Source organism: Procambarus clarkii, chromosome 29, assembly GCF_040958095.1.
Source record: "Procambarus clarkii isolate CNS0578487 chromosome 29, FALCON_Pclarkii_2.0, whole genome shotgun sequence".
In the NCBI taxonomy this organism is placed as follows: domain Eukaryota; kingdom Metazoa; phylum Arthropoda; class Malacostraca; order Decapoda; family Cambaridae; genus Procambarus; species Procambarus clarkii.
Genome location: NC_091178.1, coordinates 585,095 through 612,594, shown reverse-complemented (window position 1 = coordinate 612,594; position 27,500 = coordinate 585,095). Strand labels below are relative to the sequence as shown.

Here is a 27,500-nt window from a genome sequence, read left to right as displayed (position 1 = left end):
AACATCCTTAAATCTCCTTGGATTTTCACCTTTGCCAATAATGAGTAATTTTAATTTGTGCGCGCTTGCTGTATATGCGGAACTAAGTACAGAGAGTCTTTCTTTATTTGCCTTAAGTCCAGCTGAACCATCACTTTCATCATGATGAATCTATGTATAACCATCCAACATACACCAGTACAAGCTTATTTTGTCAGCGTTATAAATTTGCTCAGGAGGTAAAGAATTGTCCTACACAATCTCAAATTTCGACACATATTCCATTGTACCTTTTGCATCAACAGAGGACTAGGATGAACCTTAAAGCCCCTTAGCCATCCATGACTGTATGCACAGTTATCATGAAGCTTCATTTGTTGGTGAAAATGCTTGACTTTTTCCTTAACCCTCAAACCATAAGGGATCCAAATGGCTTCAACACCCACAGGCGCAACAAAAAAAATTCCAAAAAATTCTTTCGTCTTATAAGAGTGTTCATTTGTGTTCCCTGATCACGGAAAACATAATAAAAAAAATTGTAGGTGACATATTTTAGTCGCAGTAGGGTAGGGATGTCTGGGTAAAAAGGGACATTGACAGAGCCTTTGCCAGACGAGTCTACTCCGCCCGAGCTGTCAGGCGGCAGTTGCCCCAAATATATTATTACCTAATTATTTCAATGTCTCTGATTGATTTTTTTCTTTGTTTTTTTGCAGTAACATTATTCAATAGTGTGAATTGTGATATATTTATATAATAAAATGTGTGAATCATTGCTGTACTCAAAATTATGGTGTGCATATTAGTGATTCAATTATTATGTTCATAAAACAATAAACAAATAAGTTTTGCTGTTATTACACTATATACATAGGTTATATATAAGTATTTGCATGTTTTGCTCACCATAATGAACCACTAAGTTGGTATTGAGTCAGAATGCAACGAGGAGTGACCGCCACACACCAGCCAGCCTCTTGCTGCCACTCCCTCCCTCAACAACACCTCACTCGCCCTCATTCTCCTCCCACAATACTGTTTTTGCATTTATTTACTATACACAGATGTTATATATAAGTATTTACATGTTTTGTTCACCATAACTGTACATCTAAGCTTGTATGGTGAGTAAAGGCAATAAGAGACTTGGCTACACACAGTCAGCTGGTGGCTACTGCCCTCACTGGTTCAAGGTCAGATGCACTAATATTTCTCCTCCAACAATATTGTTTGTGGTGTTATTACGCTATATACACACATTATATATAAGTATCTACCTCTTTTATTCACTATACCTGTACAAATAAGCTGGTATGGTCCCCAAAGACCATAGTGGCCACCAGTAAATAACATGACAAGTCGTGCAGACGATGCACCTCGCTCGCCAAAATGGCAGCTCCCAACCTACTCCTATTGCTATTATTTCACACTATACACGTTATATATAAGTACAGTGGGGCCTCGACTTACAATGGTAATCCGTTCCCAGAGACGGATCGTAAGCCGAAATATCGTAAGTCGAAGCGATTTTTCCCATAAGAAATAAAGGGAATTGAATTAATCCGTTCCCCGTCCTCCAAAATATTAACTTACAAATACATTTTATACTGAATACAATTTTGTTCTCTAACTTCAATACAGTAAATATGCTTATCTTACCTTTATGGAGGACTCTTGATGGCTTATGGAAGATGGTGATGAGGGGGAAAGGTGGAGAGGTGTTACTGTTTGGAATGGGAGTCCCCTTCCATTATAACATCAGGCAGTGATAACTTTTCTGGGATACTCTCTCTGGCATGTTTTGCCTGCATACCACTAGGACCTGCTTGTGGTTCACTGCGTGCTTGTCTTAATAAGACTGTCTAAAAACACTTGTTTTTTTCCCTACATTTTAACACTTGTCTGTAGTAAGACATCACATTGTCATTTAAAAGGTCAATGCAACAGCTTGCTACAGCTTTATCTGGGTAAGTTTTTTCAACAAAACTTTGCAATTCTTCCCATACTTCACACATTTTCTTAACCCTTTAACTGCGCCGCCTCCAAATATGACACCCCCCAGTGCGCAGGAAATAAATTCTCTTGAAAAAATTCTTTTGTTTTTTTAAAGGGTCAAAAACCCTTCCCTCAGTATGGGTATGTCAAAAAAAATTCAAAATTGTACTACTTTGGCTGCTATGGGATCCGTAAGTTGGCATGTGACGTCGTCATTCCCCGTTTGCCTGTGACGTACGCTCCTGGGGCCAGTAGGGCACCCGGGGCGGGGCACGCGAGTTGCCGCGAATATATTTTCGTTCATTTTTTGTGCACAGTTCCAAATACATTTTATTTGTTTTTACGTGCTAATCCTATGTATAATCACATACACTATATTATGGCAGTAAAACATCCGTACTGTCTGAGGACACTATGTTACGTGCATGACACTTGTGTACACATATGTTACACATATTTACCTTGTATCATGCTAATGTATGTATATATACAATATATTTACAGACTATACACTGTCACACACTATACATTCACCATCAACACATTCAGAACACCGCGAGTGTGAGCTGTCACACCCAGCCAGCCCTCCCTCACTGCTCCAACATTGTATTCGCCAACATTGCTCCTCCCATCATACAGTTATTCACACCAATGTTTCATGTTCATTTATGTGTATTTACAACATATGTATACACTATATACTGTCACACTATATACATTCACCATCAACACATTCAGAACACCGTGAGTGTGAGCAGCCACACCCAGCCAACCCTCCCTCACTCCTCCAACATCTTACTTGCCAACATTCCTCCTCCCACCATACTGTTATTGTTTTTATTACACTATTTACACATGTTATATATTCCTATCTACATGTTTTATTTACCAGAACTATGCAAGTAAGCCAGTACTGTATCCAAACAGTACAGTGGCCACCATACACTGCATGAGAAATCACACAGCAGACAGCAGACGACGCTATGATTACGACGTCACCTCCCTCACCAAAATAGCTCCTCTCAACATACTCCTGTTGCTGTTATTACACTATATATATATATATACACACACACACACACACACACACACACACACACACACACACACACACACACACACACACACACAGCCAAACTATTGGAGGTGGTGACAAGCAACTTTTTAACGCAGCATGTCGGAGAACCCACAAGGATGAGAGGCAATGACGAACCAGCGAGACTCGACCTAGTCTTCACTCTGAACGACTCCGACATAAGAGAAATCGGTTTTGAGGACCCAGTAGGAATGAGCGACCACAGTGTACTGGTGTTTGAGTACTTGATTGAAGAAGGGTTATTGAACTCGAGGAGGGATACCGAAACCAAAAGGTTAGCATACCGAAAGGGAAACTATGAGGGGATAAGAAAATTCCTAACAGATATAGCATGGGAAACAGAGCTCAGGGGAAAGACGGCCCAAGATATGATGGATTACATCACGCAGAAGTGCAAGGACGCAGCAAACAAGTTTGTCCCAGTCCAAAAGGAAAACAGAGAAATGAAGATGAGAAACCCATGGTTTAATCAAAGATGTAGGCTAGCTAAGCAGCAAAGTAAAAGGGCATGGAGAAACTATAGGAATAACAGGACACTGGAGAGCAGAGAAAGATACCAGAATGCCAGGAATGAATATGTCAGGATGAGAAGAGAGGCAGAAAGACAATACGAAAATGACATCGCAAGCAAGGCAAAGACTCAGCCTAAATTGTTGCATAGCCACATTAGGAGAAAAACAACAGTAAAGGAACAGGTTATGAGATTAAGGATAGGGGCGGAAGGATTCACTACAAATGACAAGGAAGTGTGTGAGGAATTGAATAAGAAATTCCAGGAGGTCTTCACCTTAGAACAAGGAGAAATTCCAGAGGTAAGTGAGGGAATAGCTAACCAGGAACCACTGGAAGAGTTTGAGATTACCAGTGGGGAAGTAAGGAAGTGTTTACTAGAGTTGGACGTGACGAAGGCTATAGGCCCAGATGGAATCTCCCCTTGGGTTCTAAAGGAAGGAGCAAGAGAACTGAGCCTACCACTCTCCATAGTGTATAACAAATCACTGGCAACAGGGGAACTGCCAGATACTTGGAAAGCAGCTAACGTAGTCCCGATATACAAGAAAGGGGATAGACAGGAGGCACTGAACTACAGGCCAGTGTCCCTAACCTGCATACCATGCAAGCTGATGGAGAAGATTGTGCGAAAAAAACTAGTGGAGCATCTGGAGCGAAGGAACTTTGTAACACAGCATCAACATGGGTTCAGGGATGGCAGGTCCTGCCTCACAGGGTTACTTGAATTCTACGACCAGGCAACAAAAATAAGGCAAGAAAGAGAAGGGTGGGCAGACTGCATATTTTTGGATTGTCAGAAAGCCTTTGATACAGTGCCACACAAGAGGCTAGTGCGAAAGTTGGAGATGCAGGCTGGAGTGAGAGGGAAGGTACTCCGGTGGATAGAGGAATACCTAAGCAACAGGAGACAACGAGTCTGTGTGAGGGGTGAGGTCTCAGATTGGCGAGACGTCACAAGTGGAGTCCCGCAGGGGTCAGTCCTTGGACCTATACTGTTTCTGGTATATGTAAATGATCTCCCAGAGGGTATAGATTCGTTCCTCTCAATGTTTGCCGACGATGCAAAAATTATGAGGAGGATTGAAACAGAGGATGATAGTAGGAGGCTACAAGATGACCTGGATAGACTGAGTGAATGGTCCAACAAATGGCTGTTGAAGTTCAACCCGAGTAAATGCAAAGTAATGAAACTAGGCAGTGGAAACAGGAGGCCAGGCACAGGATACAGAATAGGAGATGAAGTACTTAATGAAACAGACAGAGAGAAAGATCTAGGAGTTGATATCACACCAAACCTGTCTCCTGAAGCCCACATAAAGAGAATAACGTCTGCGGCATATGCGAGGCTGGCTAACATCAGAACGGCGTTCAGGAACCTGTGTAAGGAATCATTCAGAATCTTGTACACCACATATGTAAGACCAATCCTGGAGTATGCGGCCCCAGCATGGAGCCCGTACCTTGTCAAGCACAAGACGAAGCTGGAAAAAGTCCAAAGGTATGCTACTAGACTAGTCCCAGAACTAAGAGGCATGAGTTATGAGGAAAGGCTGCGGGAAATGCACCTCACGACACTGGAAGACAGAAGAGTAAGGGGGGACATGATCACAACCTACAAAATCCTCAGGGGAATCGACCGGGTAAACAAGGACGAACTTTTCAACACTGGTGGGACGCGAACAAGGGGACACAGGTGGAAGCCGAGTACCCAAATGAGCCACAGAGACGTTAGAAAGAACTTTTTCAGTGTCAGAGTAGTTAGCAAATGGAATGCATTAGGAAGTGATGTGGTGGAGGCTGACTCCATTCACAGTTTCAAATGTAGATATGATAGAGCCCAATAGGCTCAGGAATCTGTACACCAGTTGATTGACGGTTGAGAGGCGGGACCAAAGAGCCAGAGCTCAACCCCCGCAAGCACAATTAGGTAAGTACAATTAGGTAAGTACACACACACACACACACACACACACACACAGAGCAGGAATGAAGAAGAAATAAATTCTTTTTTCTACAAAGTGATAGGGGTAGGCAAACCAGTAAAGTGGTACATAAAGGCAAACCAACAAAATCAATAGAGAGAGGGGGAGTGAAGAATAAGGAGAGGGGGAACAAGTTCCTGAAGATTGCATACACCAACATAGATGGAGTGAGATCGAAGATACTGGAGTTAAGTGATGTAATACAGCTGCAGACACCAGACATTGTTGCACTCACGGAGACAAAACTTGAAGATGTAATTTTAAATGAGGTCATATTCCCAAGGGGCTACTCAATTTGGAGACGGGACAGAAAAATTAGGAAAGGCGGTGGCGTTGCTGTGCTGGTAAAAGAACACCTAAAGGTGAAGGAAATAATGACTGCCAATCCACAAGAAGTTGACATAATAGCACTAGAGATCTGCTATGAGGATGATAAACTAATGATGATAAATGCATATAGTCCACCGCCAAGCAGCACATGGTCAAAGGAGGAGCTAGATAGTAAACGTGAAGGTCTTATAACAATAATGAGAGAGATTATAGCGAGAGCGGATAACGATAGATCACGACTGTTGATAGTCGGTGACTTCAACTTGAAATCCATAGACTGGGAAGCATATGAAGCTAAAACAGAAGATTTTTGGACCTGTAAATTTGTAGACCTCATCCTGGAAACATTCTTGTATCAACATGTTAAACAAGCTACGAGGATGAGGGAAGGGGACGTTCCCTCCATGCTAGATTTGATATTTACCAGGAAGGAGGAAGAGATATTTGACATTCAGTACCTTCCTCCCTTGGGTAAAAGTGACCATGTCTTTTTGGGAATAAAGTATGCAATGCGTTATAAGCTGGAAGAAAATAAGGAGGTTGAAGCAGTTGAAAAACCAGACTTCAGGAGAGGACATTATGGTGGCCTTAGAAATTTTTTTAGTGAGTATAATTGGACAGACTTGATGCTAGGCAAGGAAGTGAATGAGATGTATGGCAAGTTTTGTGAAATATATGATAAAGGCACAAAAAAATTTATACCAAAACAGAGATGCAGAACTAGGAAACAGGATTGGTTCAATAGAAATTGCGAGAGGGCTAGAGACCGAAAGACACAAAAATGGAATCAATACAGGAAGAGGCCGAACCCCCAAACATACCAGCGATACAAAGATGCGAGAAACAACTACACGGCAGTGAGGAGAGAGGCAGAAAGAAATTTTGAAAAAGGGATTGCGGACAAATGTAAAACAGAACCAGGTCTATTCTATAAATTCATAAACAACAAATTGCAGGTAAAGGATAATATTCAGAGGTTGAAAATGGGAAATAGATTCACGGAAGATGAAAAGGAAATGTGTGAAACACTAAACGAAAAGTTCCAAAGTGTGTTTGTACAAAATGAAATCTTTAGGGAACCAGATACAATAAGAATTCCAGAGAACAACATAGAACACATAGAGGTGTCTAGAGACGAAGTGGAAAAAATGCTCAAGGAGCTCGGTAAGAACAAAGCAGCTGGCCCAGATGGCGTTTCACCATGGGTTCTGAGAGAATGTGCATCTGAGCTCAGCATTCCACTTCACCTGATCTTTCAGGCATCCCTGTGTACAGGAATCGTAGCAGACGGGTGGAAACAGGCTAACATAGTTCCAATCTACAAAAGTGGCAGCAGGGAAGACCCCCTCAATTATAGACCTGTATCATTGACAAGTGTAATAGTGAAAGTATTGGAAAAACTAATCAAAACTAAATGGGTAGAACACCTAGAGAGAAATGATATAATATCAGACAGACAGTATGGTTTTCGATCTGGAAGATCCTGTGTATCGAATTTACTCAGTTTCTATGATCGAGCCACAGAGATATTACAGGAAAGAGATGGTTGGGTTGACTGCATCTATCTGGACCTAAAAAAGGCTTTCGACAGAGTTCCACATAAGAGGTTGTTCTGGAAACTGGAAAATATTGGAGGGGTGACAGGTAAGCTTCTATCATGGATGAAAAATTTTCTGACTGATAGAAAAATGAGGGCAGTAATCAGAGGCAATGTATCAGAATGGAGAAATGTCACAAGTGGAGTACCACAGGGTTCAGTTCTTGCACCAGTGATGTTTATTGTGTACATAAATGATCTACCAGTTGGTATACAGAATTATATGAACATGTTTGCTGATGATGCTAAGATAATAGGAAGGATAAGAAATTTAGATGACTGTCATGCCCTTCAAGAAGACCTGGACAAAATAAGTATATGGAGCACCACTTGGCAAATGGAATTTAATGTTAATAAATGTCATGTTATGGAATGTGGAATAGGAGAACATAGACCCCACACAACCTATATATTATGTGAGAAATCTTTAAAGAATTCTGATAAAGAAAGAGATCTAGGAGTGGTTCTAGATAGAAAACTATCACCTGAGGACCACATAAAGAATATTGTGCAAGGAGCCTATGCTATGCTTTCTAACTTCAGAATTGCATTTAAATACATGGATGGCGATATACTAAAGAAATTGTTCATGACTTTTGTTAGGCCAAAGCTAGAATATGCAGCTGTTGTGTGGTGCCCATATCTTAAGAAGCACATCAACAAACTGGAAAAGGTGCAAAGACATGCTACTAAGTGGCTCCCAGAACTGAAGGGCAAGAGCTACGAGGAGAGGTTAGAAGCATTAAATATGCCAAAACTAGAAGACAGAAGAAAAAGAGGTGATATGATCACTACATACAAAATAGTTACAGGAATTGATAAAATCGACAGGGAAGACTTCCTGAGACCTGGAATTTCAAGAACAAGAGGTCATAGATTTAAACTAGCTAAACACAGATGCCGAAGAAATATAAGAAAATTCACCTTCGCAAATAGAGTGGTAGACGGTTGGAACAAGTTAAGTGAGAAGGTGGTGGAGGCCAAGACCGTCAGTAGTTTCAAAGCGTTATATGACAAAGAGTGCTGGGAAGACGGGACACCACGAGCGTAGCTCTCATCCTGTAACTACACTTAGGTAATTACACTTAGGTAATTACACACACACACACACACACACACACACACACACACACACACACACACACACACTGTATATACCTATGTACATGTGTGTTCCCTATAGCGAACCATGAAGCTAGTATGCTGAGCAAAATAAGAGTGGCTGCCACACACACACAGAGAGGCTACCTCAATTCTCTCCCTCCCTCCCCAAAATTCCTCCTTCTACAATACTACGCACAACGCTAATTATAACCACAATCATGGTCACTAATTCCTGTAAATGAATAATTGACCACACGTTTATTTTGAAAAGGAACCTAAAAAGTCGTTTGAAGATTCCTAGATGGACGAAATAATGCTATGGTGCTGTGGCTAGCGCTGTGAACATGCATTGAATCACTGATATTTGAACATTGTACCTAGTCATTATCACACTCGGGCTCTTCTATAATACTATCATGGCTAAATAATACAGATTATATACATATTTTGACATTATTAGGTGATGCTGTGGTCACACGCTGAACAGCAGTGCTGTGTGCTCATGCTGCGAGTGCCAGCCTTGGTTGCTCACTCACTACTGAGGCTCTCACACCCGGGAATGTGGACCACGATTTTTTATAAAGAAGGCGTCTGTTTACAAGAGCCCTGAGGAAGCCGATGTGAACCCTATGTATTTGCGGGAGTTTTGAATGGTACGTGAAATATTAGAATAGTAATATTCTATTATTATTCTATTATGGAACGTGAACTCAAATATGTGAAAGTTGTAGGTCAATGTGTTGAAATGAAGTCAAGAAAAAATAACCCCCCAAAAAACACAATACAGTATAGGGATAATTCTATTAATTATAATGATTTAGGGGATATATTTAAGGTATACTTTATATAAGTGCAAAAGTTCTAATATGGTCCCTAATCATCAAAACAACCTAAAGAGAGAGAGAGAAAATAGTTTGAAATCAGAGGAAAAAATCAGCTAAAAAAATTAAAAGTTCCTAGTTTTGCGAGTTGTGACTGACTTATTTGTTGACCAATTTCATTCTATCTTCACATAGGTATGCAAACATATGCATTCTACAGGATGTAAAGGTTACAACAAAATCAGATAATAAACAAAGGAGAAAAGAACTAAAATCTTATAAAAAAAAATACAGTATTTCCCTTAAAAAAATTTTTTTGGGGACACTGATGAAAGTAACTTATTAGCATTGGACAATGTATTTATATGATATAAAACAAAATAGATCATATTAACATAGTTATTCATTATTATTTGTGTTATTATGTACTGTATTACTCAGCAATGATGATATAAAGGCACCAACTGCATATCCAGTTTGTGAGCACGTCTTACTACTATTTTTCTTCTTTTGAGCGTCGGACAGGTGCTTGCATCTCTTTATTACTGCATAATCCTTCAGTTCCAGTTATTAGGAGCTCTTCTCCTTATCAACAAAACGTTCTTATTATTCAAAAATCCGTCTAAAATCAATTTCTGAAAATACGGTATTGTGATGAAAGTTTCACAAAACTGGAGCCAAAAAGTTGGAGATTTGTTTAACGTTTTTAAAGTTATTTTTACATAATTCGAATATTTTTTGCTACCAGGCTCCCAATATGTGCGGTAATATGCGCGGTCTAAGGGTTAACTATGGATACCTCTTCCAAGCCCACTCTCACCTTGTGCAAATTTGAGGGTTGTTAGTCACCTGTGCCACCCGTTGACGTTCATACGTTTTGCCTCTGCTATACTGCCCGTTAGGTTGGCAACACCTTCGAACTTGAGTCATTTGGGGCTTGTTCCCCTTGTGCTCCATCTTACTCATGCCTCTTTTGAAGTTCAGTGTTATTAGGAAGCGACTATTCTGTATTTGAGATTTTCAATGTTGGTTGATCTTGACTTTTCCAATGGTTTGGTAGAACCAGTGCATCACCTGCTGTTAGTCAAGTGGGTCCTCTGTGGTGGCAGCAGCCAGGTCGGATGGACTTCCTCAAGTCTTGCTCTCATTGTACCCGCCTATTTGTGCCTGCAGGATCGAGCATTGGCTCTTGGTTCCTGCCTTTGTCTGGTCTTTTGAAAAGCACAAGGGATTCGTCAATCACCAGCTTCTGTGCTGGCACGTAGAAATCTCTGTACTTTCCAATCACTTCATTCATAATGTGCCTCATTCTCCAAAGTCTATCATCCTCTGTCCGGTCCTCATTACGTACTTGCAAAGTGAAGACACCTGAAGAGTATCTGAAACCTGTCTTGGGACATATATTTCCTGAAGAAAGGTGTTGGAATAGTCTGGTCTTTGCTCCAATAATCTGTGATAGTGTGTTTGGCACAATGTTTCATCAACATACATATTGTCAAAAATACATACATTTCACCTACAGCAGTGTTTTTCCAACGCTGCAATCGTGAATATTCTGTTCTCTTTTCCAATGAGATGAGCCGCATGAAGGTTCGTTTGGTGTACAATATATTCCATGAGCGGCTCATCATAAAATGCTGTAAAATAATCCATTTCACACATGTCCTCACCATTATCAGGGAAATTGTCTGTAATTCCAATGTCTTTGTCAAAAGCAGGAATTAGAGGAATAAAATAGTCATCATCATTCCACACTAGTACACCTGGTGTCCTGCAAGATGCAACAGCGGCACAACGGCGAGGAAGCGTTGCACACCGTGGCCCAGGAGCTGAAGCCCGTCTACGCAAAGTACGGGCGCTACGTGAACGTGAGGTGAAATCACGTGAACATGAGGGTCTTGGTTCCTCATGTGGTGCCATGCGGTGGCGCTTGGCTGGGCAAGGTGCTGCTGACGTGACAGAATCTCGCGTGGTAACACCACTAGTATTAGCGATAGGCGTAAATAAGCACAAGAACTGTGTGGTCGTGGGTGAATTGGAGTAGACACTGGGCGAGGAGGCACTGGTGAGCGTGTAGGCCTCGCCATGGGAGGAAGCTGTATCTCATATTCACTTTCTACTATCAGTCAATTGTGTGTAGTCCTTATCAATGTCAGTCATCAAAATCACTTTCCTCACCATCAGAAAATAATTCACTAGTTATTTGCTCTTGAGTAAGTGATTGTGTGGTGCATGCTCGGGAGGCGTTTGGCCGTGCATTCTCCATGGTGACTGCTGGGTAACTGAGGCCTTCGACGCGTTGATAGCAAGAGCAAGATTTTTTTACAATATGGCGGCTGTTTACTATAGCTCCTGGGCAGCGTAAGGGAGCCCCCCTACCCCACTGGCCATTCAAATCTTGCGTGGTACTCCATCACGTCGTATGATGCAATTTTGGGTAAGTTACTCAACACATCATATGATGTGTTGCGCAGTTTAAAGGTTAAGAAGCACATCAACAAACTGGAAAATGTGCAAAGACATGCCACTAAGTGGCTCCCAGAACCGAAGGACAAGAGCTACAAGGAGAGGTTAGAAGACATTAAATATGCCAAAACTAGAAGACAAAAGAAAAATAGGCGATATGATCACTATGGACAAAATAGTAACAAGAATCGATAATATTAATGGGGAAGAATTCCTGAGACCTGGAACTTCAAGAACAAGATGTCATAGATTTAAACTAACGAAACAAATTTGCAGGAAAAATATAAATAAATTCACTTTTGCCAACAGAGTGGTAGATGGTTGGAACAAGTTAGGTGAGAAGGTGGTGGAGGCCAAAATCTTCGGTAATTTCAAAGTGTTATATGACAGATTGCTGGGAAAACAGGACACCATGTGCATATCTCTCATCCTGTAACTACACTTAGGTAATTACACTTAGGTAATTACACTTAGGTAATTACACTTAGGTATTTACCATTGGGAAAGGAGGGAGTCAGGCAGGGTCAGGCAAGCAGGGTGTCAGGAGTGGCTGTGGGTGTGGTGGGTGTCAGTAGTAGGTATGAGTATGGTGGGAGTCAGGAGTAGGTGTGGGTGTGGTGGGTGTCAGGAGTGGGTGTGGTGGGTGTCAGGAGTGGTTGTGGGTGCAGTGGGTGTCAGCACAAACATAAGGTGTCAGAATTCTTGTGTTTGTGCACTTGGAAGGGGTGGGGTAGATCACTTACAAGCCTCAATGTAGGTTAGTGTTATAAAAAATGGTGGGCTTGCTATGGGGAAAACTAGTGCTATTCAGGGGTAAGGTCAGTCAGAATAAAGATGTATCTATTTGGGGAGATCAGTAAGGCCCGGCCCCCATGGAAACTAGAAGTAGTGCTGACTACTTGGCTACACAACAAGGTCAGTCTAGGGAATGATCAAGATCTCCTACACAGGAAGAACGATACTCTTATAATTGTATAATTGTATATTGTTAATTATTATAGTAATCCTCTAAATTCAGTTTTGTTAACAACCGATCAGTATTAATGACTTTTCTTTTCGTGGGGCGCGGGCGGAGCCGCTTCAGCTTGCTTTCAGTCTTGGTGTTGCTTCTGCACCGTTAGTCAGCTGTCTTGTGTGTCGTTTCACCTCCGGCCTGTTCGTGCGCCGCTTGCACCGTCCTGGTCTCTGGTCAGCGTGCTCTGTCTTCTCCTCGGTTGGTAGTGCCCCTTCGGTTCCGGTGTGTTTTTTCGTCGGCTCTTCCTTTGGGCCTTTGCCTCTGGGGGTCGAGTCGCTGAGTTTTCTTGCTCCTTCGGTTTTAGCGTTTTGGTTGTTTGGTGGCAGCAGTCTCCATCTTTTCTGGCACGGGGTGGGGCTGCTGCATTCTGGAGGGGTCCAGGGTTTGTGGGTGCTTCGTTGGTCGGGCCGGGGGTGTGTCGTTTTTGTGTTCAGTGGCGGCCCTCCGCTGTTGTTTGCGTGCCACGGCGTTTGGGTCCGGAGCGCGTTTTGCGTTGATCCGGTTCTGTTCTTCCCGGTTCGCGGGTGATAGTGTCCCGGGTGGTCAGCCGTTTTCTTGTGGCTAAGCTGCCTGTGTTCTTCCCTCATGCCTGTGGCGTTCGTGGCTTCGCTGCTCTCGCTGCCGTCTGGGCGACGTGGCCTTGCGGTCTTTCGGGCATGGATTTTTGGTGTTCGTGCAGGGGCCTTGCTGCTCGTGGTTCTCGTGTTGTTCCCGGGATTTTCGGGGCTATGGCGCCTTGGGTTGGCGTTTGCTGCCGGTTGTCTCGCCTCCTTGGGGGGTGCGTGGTGTCCGCCTCCCGGTTCTGTCCCTTTGACCTTCCTTTGTGGGTAGTTAGCTCCGGGGAGCCGACGGGGCTCCCCCCAGAAAACCAGCGTTGAATGTAATGAAACTCCATTTTCTGGGTGAGACCCGGAGGCTCCCCGGCAACCCTCCCTCCCTCCGGTCGGCGTTTTTCGCGTGTTTTGACATCCAACCTCAGAACTAATGGGTGGATAGCCGGCGTGGGAGGTCTGGGGCTTCCCCTTCCCCCTCCCGGGCAGGGGGGAGTTGCGCAGACAGCGGCGCGGTGACGTATGACGTCATACTAGTTTCCTTGTTTTCTGTTGAAGAGTTCTATCCACTAGTTCGGCTTTAGGTAGCAATTTTCACCAGAATAGGGGTTTGTTTTAGAATGCTTACCTTTCTGGATGCTTGACCCGGTCGATGGCAGACATAGAATGCTTCCAACCACACGGGGGTTTCTATAGGCCATTGCTCCCCTTGCCTCTCTGAGGGGGCCAGGTTCTGGCTCGTGGTCCCCGGTAGGCCCTAGAACTCCATACACATGATTGATGCCAAAGTCTGACATTAGCATATCAGCCGGTAAAGCTCCGGGGAGCCTCCGGGTCTCACCCAGAAAATGGCGTTTCATTACATTCAACGCTGGTTTTTTTTAGTTTCCCGCGATCAAAGAATTATTAGATCAGAGATCAGATCAGATCAGAGAAAATATTATTATATTTTAGTAATATAAAAAGGGGGATTTTTTTTTGGAAATACCTGTAATTTATTTTTGGCACACCACAGGAATGTCATATTTTAAGGCCACGCAGCATGGTGGTTAAAACAACTTAAGATGCATACTGTATTATGTTGTCATCGTACAGCAAGTGTTGACACTTGGGATAAATTGGGAAGGGTGAGGTTGAAGTTTTGAAAAGGAAGGAGATGTGTGATCATCTGTTTGTCTGTCCAGTGTTGTCTTGTCTGGCAATCTGTAGCACAGACTTTGTGCAGCTTGACCTCCTGTCTAACGTGTCAGTATCCTTACAGCCTGTCTTCCTGAAAGAGCTGGGAGGGTGAGAATAGGAGCATGGCATGGGTACGGAGAGGGGAGTATTGGGTGATGACATGGGTTCGGAGGGTGATGGGTGGAGGGAGGGCAAAGGTAGGGTGTGGGTAAATGGAAGTATGGATAAATGGAAGTATGGGTAGGAAGAGTGTCACCCACCCGCCTGACTGTGCCTGCGCACTTACTGAAACCTGCCTGCCTACCCATCCACCTGCCTGTACACCAGCCTGCCTGCCTGCCTGCTCGCCCACCTGCCTGCCCAGTCACCTGCCAATGACCAAGCCCTTCTGCCTGCCATCCACCTATCCAGCCCACCTGCTCACCCACCTATCTGCCTGCCCACTTGAACTGCCCACCTACCAGCAAGGCAGCTAACAACCCACCCAGCCCCAGTGTTGTGTGGCAGCCCCAGCCCCAGTGTTGTGTGGCAGCCCCAGCCCCAGTGTTGTGTGGCAGCCCCAGCCCCAGTGTTGTGTGGCAGCCCCAGCCCCAGTGTTGTGTGGCAGCCCCAGCCCCAGTGTTGTGTGGCAGCCCCAGCCCCAGTGTAGTGTGGCAGCCCCAGCCCCAGTGTAGTGTGTGGAAATTCAAATTGTTAGTTGTGGTACAAAAAAATTGTGAATGTGTTCACTTCTGGACTTCCCCGATAAAAGTCTGTTAATCCGGATGACCGGCCTATCTGGTTGGGGGTCTTTCCCATATAGTCCGAATTAACGAGCTTCATCAGTATACTGTATCGGTAAGATAGGTTCATGGAGCCTTCAGGGCTCGCCCAGAAACTGGGGTTTCATCACATTCATGTTAGAATGTGTGTCATTACATTCAACACTGGTTTTTACTGTTTATTTATATCATTATTAAATACTTTTTTTCCTTTTTTTGTAACAGCAATGTTTTGAGTGTGGAGCACACAATCCTCAGTGGGCTTCAGTATCCTATGGTATTTGGATATGCCTCGAGTGTTCGGGAAAACATCGTGGTCTGGGTGTACACTTGTCTTTTGTTCGTTCTGTCACGATGGACAAGTGGAAGGACAATGAACTGGAAAAGATGAAGGTGAATAAGAATTATGAGACAGGCTATTTAGTTTAAATGTATAGTACTTTATTCTAATGATTTACAAATTAGCTTAAGAATAAGTGCATCAATTTCAATTACTGTATTGAAATGAATAATGAATCTTGTTCTTTCTTGTTCATGCTTCCATAAAATGCTACTGTATTTAGACTTCATTATGTTCTGATTTCTTTTTACTTTCAAAAACCCTTGTTGTATGCAGGTTGGTGGGAACAAAAGAGCCAGAGAGTTCTTAACAAGTCAGAAAGATTATGAGCATCATGCAGCCTTACAGCAAAAGTACAATACAAGAGCTGCTGCCCTATATAGGGATAAGGTGAGTAATTAGTTTGGGTTTGGTTTAATTTCCCTTTGTTGAGGACAGGATACATGTTACTTTGGATTCCCCTAACCAAAGACGAGACTGTCCGAAGGTTTTGAATGGGTGGATGGAATGTACATATGACTTGTATTACTATGCCTACAGTGACATGTAGGATATGTCCAGTCGTTCCCAGTGCCATTGCGTAATATTTTTCCCCGCTTAAATCCATTAGCCATTGTTTTCAGTTGTTAGTCTGTCCAGGTCATGTTAACACTTTCACTCACCGGGTGCGGGACCTTCCCACTACCCCAGGTGAGCTTGGGCGTTCCGCGGGAGCGCGAGGGAGATCGCGGTAAATTCTGAAAAGTGTATAATCTTTTCAACTTTGTCAGCTCAATTCTCGTCCTAAGATATTCAATTTGGTATCAATATGTTCGCAATAGAATTCTCTACAGGACTAAATGCATATAAACTCCAAAAGCCCGGCTTACCATCCGCAACTAACAGAGAAAGTGAGAGAAAGTTACCCGGAAGCGCACAAGAGTGACAAAATGTTTACTCTCTTTTCAGTTTTGTCAACTCAATTCTCGTCCTAGGTCTTTCATTTTGGTATCAATGAGTTCGCAATAGAATTCTCAACAGGCCAATATGCATATAATGTAAAAAACAGCAGCGATCTCCACCCGCCGACACGATGAAAACAGGCTGCGGTTACAAGAAAGAGAGCGCTGTGCCACCCTAAGGCGCTTCTCACTATGAAAAGTGTATATTCTTTTCAACTTTGTCATCTCAATTCTCATCCTAGGTTTTTCAATTTGGTATCAACGTGTTCGCAATAGAATTTTCTACAGGACTAAGTGCATATAAAGCCCAAAAGCCCGGCATGAAAGTGAGAGCGTGTTACCCAGGAGCAAGCCAGAGCAATTAAATGTGTTCACTCTTCACTTTGGACATCTCAATTCTCGTCTTAAGTCTTTCATTTTGATATCATTGTGTTCGCAATAGAATTCCCTACAGGAGTATGCAAATATAAAGTCCACAAGCCCGGTGTACCATCCACAACAAGCAGGGAAAGTGACAGAGCGTTACCCCTGTGAGCGCTAATAAAGAGCAATTAAACGGGTATTCTGTTTTCAACTTTGTTACCTCAATTCTGGTCCTAGGACTTTCATTTTGGTATCAATGTATTCACAATGAAATTCACTACAAGAGTATATGCATATAATGTCTAAAACCGCAGCAAGAAATTCCTGAAAACGCCGCTACTGTTGCTGCACGGAGGACTCAGTGCTGAGTCCTCGCCAGACTTGCCCCTGTTTTATGGAGGACTCAATGCTGAGTCGTCGCCAGGCGAAAGTGTTAAGGAATAATTTCATATGAATGAGAAAATCCAAACACAAATGTTTAGACGGTAAAACTTTTTGCTAAACCATTTCAGATATCAAGTGCAGCAATATATGGCGAGACTTGAAATATCTCTTCAACCTATTCTCAGAATAGGCTTGTCCTGGTGATCAAATCCAAAGTTGCATTCATCAATTTTAACCTATTGCTTATTTAAAATATTTATTTTCTAAATATAAATAAGGTAATATTATTTCATGCTAGAATGTGTCGAATAGTTAAGCCTAACAGGTGGTTAGGCTGTTGGGCATTATTGGTATTTGCAGTATGTGAATGAAGCATTTAGAGAGGTGCGAGTCAAGCAGAGGGCGTGAACAAAGCACTGCTCGAGAAAAATACATACGTTATCAGTTGAGATGATGTGCAAAATGTTCTTCATTCATAAACAGGGGCTTTGATGGTTGGATTAATGTGTATTTGGTGTTTGTTGATGAGGAAAGGTTGCTCTTCGTAGACATAGGCTGAGCCAGTGCAAACTTTTAGAGTTGAATCAATTTGCTGACCTATTTTAAGATTAACAAGTGCATTGTGGACCTTTTAAATTGACAAATTTCTGGCATACTCTGAATGAGAAACCGATCAGAAGGAGCAGGAATATGGAAATCATCCAATTTCAAATTGTATTTTTTTTCTAATTTTGGTTGAAAACCATGGTTGGCATCCAGAGTTTGAGAAGAGATGGTCACATCCTTTTCAAGTAGCAGTACTTAGTAGAGTGAAGAATAAACTACAGTGTCCTCTTTCTAATTGAACCATACGTTACGAATTCCTGGAAGGTCCAAACAAATTGTTTGTAACAAATTGTTCAGTGAAACAGAAATGTTCAATTGCCATATTTACCAGTGTATAAGATGCACTCTCGCATCAGACGCACCCTGTTTTACAAGTATATTTTGTGGATTTTTTTTTAGTATGTATGTTTCATCATACATATATTGAAAGATATTTTAAAGTGGTTTTGTAGGGAAAATGTGTGATTCTGTGCATGAAATACAGTATTGTGACAGTATACTGGAATTAGGTATTATTATACAGGATGTGTAACTTGTATTTCTGGATGTGATGTTTTGTGTTACTGCTACAGGCCACCAGGGCGGCACACACGGCGTTATGGTTTTGCTTTTTTGTTTGCCTATTGTAAAGGCATTTTCATTTAGATAATGAATAAATGTTTCCTAAAGGTAACACAGTAATTAAATAATGTTAAACACACATCAGGTGTGGGTTGTGTATGCTAGGTAAGGAGGTGAGATGATGTGAGCATGACTGTCAACATATCGTAAGCAATTTTTCCTAAGTTTCTGATAATTTGGCTTGTTTTCAATATTTTATTATTAGCAGCGATCTTTGTGCCTAGTGAACTTATCCAGTATGCTTGTCGGGCTCCCTAGCCCACGGCACTTGGTCTCCCATCTGTAATATGGCCGCATTAGACGCAGGGCAATTTTTTGATACAGTACATTTAAAAATTAAAAAGCTAGTCTTACATGCCGGCAAATGTGGTATTTCAGACATGTGCTCAACAATGCGCTCTGTGATGGACGAAAACCAAACACACAAAACCATAAAACATAGGGTTTTACATAAAAACATGTACATAAAACATGTACACAACTTAAATATATCTATGTATCCTATATCTAGCTAAATAAAAGCAAGCACCTATAATACACAAAAGTCCAGCACTTATAAATATTGAAAACCAGTGTGTCCCACTGAACGTCGTCTGCCTTTCACTCTCTCTGTCAGACAGGTGAAGGATTCACTGGCGTTCCTCTCTGTTCACCCATCTGCATTCCAATAATGTTTTTCAAATCGTATCCTCAATTTATTCATTTCTGTGTATTATTGTGTTCCAAACTGGTTTTCTACATTTAACACTGATTTTTATGCATTTTCCAATCACTGAATGTGCTTGAGATGATTTATTTTTCTTTATTTAATTAATGTTTATTTTCTTTAGAGGGGGCACATCCTCACACTGTGACAATGCAATGCGCAAGTGCAAAGCCAGCTACTGCACTGGTGGGAATTCCAAATGTCTTTCCCTTCCACAGTTGAGTAAACGTTAACACATTCTTCCAAAAGAACCCCCATATTTACAGTAATGTTGCACCCAACAATAATTGTCATTTTGTTATGACTTTGATAGGGAATATTTCATCAATAATTCATCTGTCATTTGCAATATTTTAAATGATAAATAAACTATAAATAGTGATTTTTTGTGTGTGTTTTCTATGGTAGCCCCATTGACTCCCCGAGCTCTCCAGGCTGAATTGATATGTATAATTTTCTGGCATCAAAGTGCTTGGAGTTCTTGCCTACCAGGGATCACAAGCCAGAACCTGGGCCCCTCAGGGAGGCACGAGAAGCAATGGCCTATAAAAAACCCCTTGTGGTTGGAAGCATTCTATGTTTGCCATCGACTGGGACAGGCACCCAGAAAGGTAGGCGCGCCAAAACAAACTCCTATTCTGGTGAAAATATTGGTTCCGAAAGCCGAACGAGTGAATAGAACTCCCCAAACAAAATTATTAAACTAGTATGACGTCATCACATTGCCACGCCGACGTCTACGCAATTCCCCGCTCCCTAAGGGGGGGGGGGGGAAGAGCCCCAGACCCTCCGCACTGTCGATCCAACCGACAGTTCTTGGCTGATTTGATTACTGGCCGGTTGGGTGCCTCTGGCTCCGGTTTTTGTTTTTGTTTTTTGTGCAGTTTTTGACATTACTGTATATGCATATACTCCTGTAGGGAATTCTATTGCGAACACATTGATATGAAAATGAAAGACCTAGGAAGAGAATTGAGAGGTCCAAAGTGAAAAAAGTGTACACATTTTATTGCTCTTGCGTGCTCCCCGGTAACTTGCTCTCACTTTCTTTGTTTGCTGTGGGTGGTAAGCCGGGCTTTTGGAGGTTATATGCATTTAATCCTGTAGAGAATTTAATTGTGAACACATTGATACCAAATTGAAAAACCTAGGATGAGAATTGAGGTGACAAAGTTGAAAAGAGTATACACTTTTCAGAATTACCACGTGCTCCATGGGAGTGCGTGGTAATGCCTGGACCCACCTGAGATAGTGCGGGGCCTGCTCATGCAAAGCGCAAAAGTGTTAACATTCTGTGCATAAACCCCAAGGCTGTTGTTGCTGGAGAGAAATTACTGATGTAAAATAATGGTAATGCATTTAAAGAAATTATTTTGTAATATAGCTGTCCTCTAAATGTAGCTTGTTTTGTTAGAAATTTATTTTGAAGCTGTAATCCTCTGGTTCTGGGTTATGATATAGTCCATATTATTGACAGATTGCAGCAATGTCACAGGGTAAATCCTGGAGCATAGAGACTTCAGCTGCACAGAATTACCAGTCGACATCAGTTCCGAAGACTTGCTCGGCACCGGCTTTCAAGTTATCAGGTAGGCCCTCTCCTAATGCTTAACTTGAACACTTTCATAGTGTTCAAAAGTTAAGTGCAGTACTTAACTTTTTTGTTAACATTTTGGTGTCCATGTGATATTTGGAGAACTCCTACACATTTTGGCTTAAGAAAAAAATATGGCACAAGGATGTTCCCTAACTTAACACTTCTGGCCAGTGCGGACGGATATTGTGTCCATAAATAACTCTACGGATGTCTGGCATGGACATATGTTGCGTCCAAAATTAAAATACTGTATTTGTTAAAATTCCATCTTTGTTCTATCATTATTGGACATGTTTTAAAATGTCAACGCCTTCCCATTTTCTGTGATGGCCCAGGTGGCATCACGGCACTGCCTCCCACACGGTAGGCCCATTGTTACTGTGTCTATTCTCCCCTTGCGTCCAACACATGTGCCCGTTCTGGCTATTTTTCCTCAGCTATATTTGTTACTGCCTTTATAAACACTACTACATCTACTCCAAGATGGATAGTGATCAAGAACAGAACCATTCCAGGATGAAAGCAGGGAAAGAAACACGTCTGAGGAAGAAGCTAAGTGGTGTTCTGTTGGACGAGTTAGGAGTGAGGAACTGATAAAGAAATTTAACAAAGCCATAGAATTAGTTAGGAGCAAGGGAGGAATCCCGATCGTATGTGGCATTCTCCCAAGAAAGAGCGTTGGGAATGATTGGTTGTCGAGGGCACTTGGTGTCAATTGCCGGCTGGAAAGATATTGGAAATCAAATGCAATATCTTTCATAGACAACTGGGAACAATTCTATGGAAGAAATGAAATGTATGCTCGTGATGGGGTGCATCTATCGAGGGCTGGGGTTGTTGCTGTTGCGAACTCGTTGGAACCAGTGGTTAGAGGCATTTGTTTGGGTTTAAACTGTTAGTAGATAGTGGTATGGGAATTGATAGGGAGAAAGAAGGTAATAAAAGTATGTGTTTGTTGGAGAAACAAATTGGCAAAATGATCAAGGAAAGAGAAGGGCCTCAAAATAACAATTCACTTAGGGTATATTACGCTAACAGTAGAAGTCTAAGAAACAAAATACAGTAAACGAGTTAAATGCTCTTATCTGTACAGAAGAAATAGATATTATTGCACTTACCGAAACGTGGATGAATGTAGAAAATAGAGAACTATTAGCTGAATATCAAATAAATGAATTTAAACTATTTCACACAGATAGATATATTAGATGAGGAGGGGGAGTAGCCATATATGTTAGGGACAATTTGAAATGTAGTCTCAAAGAGGGAATCAAAATTGAGCCTCACACAGAAACTATTTGGATAGAATTAAACGAAAAAGCAAATATTATTATATTAGGAGTTATATATAGGCCACCAAATTTAGACAGAATGGAAGCAAAGTATCTATGGGATGAAATATCTAGAGCATCTAGATCTAACAGTATTTATGTCATGGGTGACTTTAATTTTAGTGGAATAAACTGGGTGAGCAAAACAGGAAATAATGAAGCAGAAGACTTTCTAGAATTAATTGACAATTGCTTTCTTACGCAACACATTAAGGAACCAACGTGGGGAAATAATATTTTAGATTTAGTGTTAACTAACAGGGAAACACAAATTAAGGCCATGGAAATAGGGAGTGAGCTAGGGAACAGTGATCATAAAGAAATCAGATTTAGCATAGAATGGAATAGATCTGTAGGAGAAAATTCTGTTAAAGTGCCTGATTGTCGAAAAGCTGATTTCAATAGGAGTTATGATTAGTAAGAATTTAAAACAAAAGGATCCATGCCTGAATGTTCGTAATAAGGCAAATAGGACACTGGGATTTATTAATCGAAGCGTTAGTAACAAGACACCTGGTGGTGGTCTTCAGCTATATCTTGCTCTGATTAGGCCCCATTTAGATTATGCAGTTCAGTTTTGGTCGCCATACTATAGAATGGATATAAATTCACTTGAACGTGTCCAGCGTAGGATAAGAACATAAGAACATAAGAATAAAGGCAACTGCTGAAGGCCTATTGGCCCATACGAGGCAGCTCCTATCTATAACCACCCAATCCCACTCATATACATGTCCAACCCATGTCAATTTGTTCTAATCTTTTCTGATATCCAACACCTCTAGGCAGAGCCTCACTAACATCGTCCGAGTCATCAGTCATTTCCGAGAACACTTTGAGCAATCTGTTCTTCAGTTAACAATTCATAACCAGGATCGTAATCATTTTCTAACCATTCATTGATATCATTCACTTGTACACCCTGACCAGCTTGGAACAACATTGTTCGGATCGTTTCTTCAAACCCTTCAAAATCATTGGCTTCATTTTCAAAGCCTTTGAATTCACTATCAGATACTGCTACGTCACATCTAGGCCTCTCTGTTAAGTTTCTAACATGAAGTTGTTAGTATGGTTTCTTTCACTTTATTCCAAAGCCTAGCCCAGTGGCATATTGCTTCCCTGATTGTGTATTTTTTTTTAGATTTTCTAGTGTTCTTTGAGCCCTTGTATCCTTTCCTGTCAATTAATCTTCCTCGCTAAATAAAACAACTAAAACATCTTCAAGCATTGCTGTTTGGTACATACGTTTAGCAGCAAGGATAACACCGTGGTCCATGGGCTGGATCAAGGATGTTGTGTTTGGTGGAAGTACCATGCATTTTATTCTGCCATCCCTTGAAATTAACTTGCTAATGGGATGAGCAGGGGCATTATCTAGCAGCAACAATGCCTTAACCTCACTGGCCTTTATTCCACATTTGTTGATCTGGAATTCTCTAACTTCTTTGCAAAAGTGGTTTTCAAACCAGTACGTTAATATTGTTTGATTAAACTATGATTTCTTAGAACTGTAATATATTACGGGTAATGCCTGCATTATATTTTTTAGGCTCGAGGATTTTTAGACTTGCCTACCACGGCACATTTTGTTCTGCGAGAGGCATCAGCATTAGCACATAGCAAGACTGAGAGTCGTTCCTTGCCTATCTTTCATCTTGGAATATTTTCCTGCATCCTACTGGTTAAGGATGTACTTGGTACAGCTCGTCACATAAACCCAGACTCGTCAGCATTATATACTTGATATTTGCTTAAATTATTACTGACAATGTACTTGTTTAATTTAGCCTTGAATGAATCAACATTAGTGAGATCAGCATTTGACGCCTCACCAGAAATTTTTTTGGTGTTTGAAATGTTATGTCGAGCCTTAAATCTTCCAACCCACCCATCACTTGCATTGAAATCTTTTTATACCTAATTGAATGGCAAGTTTATTTGCTGCAACTTTAAGTTCTTCAAATCGTATTGCCATGCCAATTGTGCGGTGCTGAATAAACCACTTATACACTGCAGCATCCAATTGTGGATACTGACCAGACTACTGTTTTTCTCGAACATGCAGCACCAGAAGTAGCACACTCTGTTGTGCTCACATATTTTAATAGAGTATCCTTCTGTTTCTTGATGTCACTTACTGTACTTTTCCTGATGTTAAACTCTGCTGTTGCTCATGCATGAGAATATCCTTTATCGAGTTTCTTAATTAACTCCAGCTTTTGTGCAACCGTCAGGCGCTTCCTTTGGGTAACTTTTGGCATTTTGTAAATTTAAAGGAAGATCACAATTAACAGTAATGTCCTTCACAAATGAAGCTAGCCATGTGAGTTCACAGTAAACAATGGGAACACATGGCACAGTACATTCTAGGTCCGTGGGAAAAAAAATACCTAGTGCCTATACTATAAAAGGTATTTAATAAGATAACAAAGACTTTTGCTTAATAACAACTGTTTCAAAATATTCTATTAATAATAATTTAGAATTTTCTTCATTAAACTGAATCATTTTAAAAGAAAATTAAGATGTAATATATGACTCTGGACGATCGAGGTCTGTGGCCTGGTTGCCATGTGAGAAGATGCTGATGCCACAACAAACCCAATACCGACCGTCGGTAGTATCGACCGCTAGACCAGTATACGAGGCTCCAGATACCGGTCTCCCAAACCGGTCGTTATTACCGGCAGATCGGTATAAAAGAGGCCGTTAAATTGAGTTTCGATTTTCGATTTTCGATTTCATTAGTGAAACAAGCTAATGAGAATTAGTTTGTTTCAATCAAACTTTTTTGTCAAGTTGTATATGAAAAGGGTTTCATCTGGTCCAAGTCTCAGCATAGTAGCGTAAATAGGAAGGGAGGACAAAAATATTGAATTGTCAAAAAATTTCCAAAATGGTCAAAAATTATCAAACACAAGTGTCAACTGAAATCATGTCTATGACTCACAGGTATTACAATAGCATATAATAAAAATATTTAATAATTAGTTTTATCCAAACAAAATTTAGTTAAAAAAATAGTTTTGTTTTCATTTGTTTTTCTTATTTGTTTATTCGGACGATTTCCGTGAAACTTATACACCTGACTGCACGTAAGGTGCAGTCTATCTGTAGTAAGCCTATCTTACAGTAAGCTTGCCTATCTGTAAGGGTGCCAATCTTGGAGGAAATTGGTTGATGTCAACCTGGCCCACAGATGGCAGAACCTTAGATTTTTTTTTCTGTGGGGAGCCCCTATGGCTCCCTGGAGCTTATTGGCTAATGTAAATAAATAATAATAAATAAATTTTTATTCAGGAAAAGTATATACATAGTTGTTTTACAAACATAATGTTGGACTTATATATAGGGCTAGTACATAAAATACCTAAAGCCACTAATACTAATAGCGTTTCGGGCAAAAACTTGGTTATCTTATCTCGAGGTTATCTTGAGATGATTTCGGGGCTTTATTGTCCCCGCGGCCCGGTCCTCGACCAGGCCTCCACCCCCAGGAAGCAGCCTGTGACAGCTGACTAACACCCAGGTACCTATTTTACTGCTAGGTAACAGGGGCATAGGGTGAAAGAAACTCTGCCCATTGTTTCTCGCCGGCGCCTGGGATCGAACCCAGGACCACAGGATCACAAGTCCCGCGTGCTGTCCGCCCTCCCGACCGGCTCCCTATGTATGCCCGACCTGGTGCTCGAATGTATATTATAATGTTAGTGTCAATGTATGTTATATTAGACTGGGGCATTATCTATGGAGTTCAGACCCACCACAGACCAGTGCCAGAACCTGGCCCCTTTAGAGAGGGTTCAGGGAGTAATGGCCCTGGAAAACCCCCTTGCGGTTAGGGGTTTTCCTTATCTGCCATCGACCGGGGTTAGGCACCCAGAAAGGTAGGCATAACAAAACAAACTCCACATGGTAAGAAACTAAAACAAAAAACCGAACAGAGAGGTAGACACTTCCTACAATCCTAAGGAAACGAGCAAATATCACACTTTACTGCCGCGCTGCTTGTCCGCGCAGCCCTCTCCGTCCCGAGAGGGGGAGGGTGGGGGGCCCGGACCTCACTGCGCTGGCTGCCTAACATCAGTTCGTAAGCTAGTGTCGACCGGGACAGACACTTCTCTGGCCTCGGTTTTTTTAGGCGGTGTTTGCCTTCGTGGCGTTCACTGCTGTGTGTTGTGTGGTGGCCAGGTGTCCCTCATCAGTACCGGGACTGCATGCACTTAGGGGCTTCCTTCCCCTAAGCGCCCTGTGAGTACTGCCCCTGCGTGACAGGGTTATCTTCCATGGGGCGTTTGGGAACCATTCCTATAGAGGTTTTTGCTGCTCGGCTTTTGCCTCACCCTTGGGACTAGCTGGGGCTTGGGGCCCTTGTTTGGCTTTGGATATGGACTGGTGTTGTGCTGGTTAGGGCATCGAGGGTGTTGTGCGGCCTGCCACCTATGCGGCGACCGGTTCCTGTTGCCTCTGGGGACGGTGTACTTTTGCGGGGATTTTCTTTATTTTCTTTGTCTGGTAAGGGTCTGCCTAGTGTGGCTATAGTTCCATTGGTAGCGTTTGGTGGCCCTCTGCTAGGCCCACGTGATTGTATACGTCGCAGGGGTTTTCAGTGTTGCATCTACCCCTTGTTAGCTTGGGTGTTAACCGGTTAGCAACACCTTGCCTGGGCTTCCCGTAGCAGTCAGTCTACGGGCCCTGGAAAACCCTGTCGAGGCTTGGTGGCCCATTGGATGTGTCTTCGGGGTTCCATCCAGTCTTGTGCGGGTTCATTGGTTGCTGTGCCCTTGTCTCAGGGTGATGGTCGCCACTTTTACCTCCTTCATGCTGCCTGTTGGGTCACTGACACCTTGACCCGGAGTCTTGTGAGAGGTGTTTTCTGCTTGTTCTCCAGTACTCTTCTGATGTCCTTACTATTCAGAGTACTGGCGGCATCTGTGTTGCAAGCTAGGCTTAGGTTGCTGTAATGCACTAGGTTGGTTTTCCACCCCAAATGCCCCGGGGCCGTCCCGTTTTGGTTAGGTGCTGTTCGCCTCTTTCCCTCCCTGTTCCCGGCTCCTGACCGTCTGTGGGTGTCAGTCGGGGCGGGGTTTAGTTGGTGCTGAGACTCGGGTGGCTTCGGGGGCTGCCCGGTTTAGGTTAAGGACTGAGGTTTCCGAGCCTGTTCCTCCTGCCAAGGCTTCTGGGTCTTACCAGCAGCCCTTTCTATGCTGCCTTTTCCC

General features: G+C 42.2%; 1 protein-coding gene across 5 annotated transcripts in view; it reads left to right on the top strand.

The window, feature by feature from the left end:
• LOC123765134 (ADP-ribosylation factor GTPase-activating protein 1) overlaps window positions 1–27,500 on the top strand; it is a 136,448-nt gene that overhangs the window by 3,809 nt on the left and 105,139 nt on the right. For all 5 annotated transcript variants that reach the window (XM_069333205.1, XM_069333202.1, XM_069333206.1 and 2 more), the window contains exons 2-4: window positions 15,615–15,782; window positions 16,006–16,119; window positions 20,828–20,939. In XM_069333205.1, coding sequence (XP_069189306.1) covers window positions 15,615–15,782; window positions 16,006–16,119; window positions 20,828–20,939 — 394 coding nt within the window. The remainder of the gene's footprint in view (window positions 1–15,614; window positions 15,783–16,005; window positions 16,120–20,827; window positions 20,940–27,500) is intronic.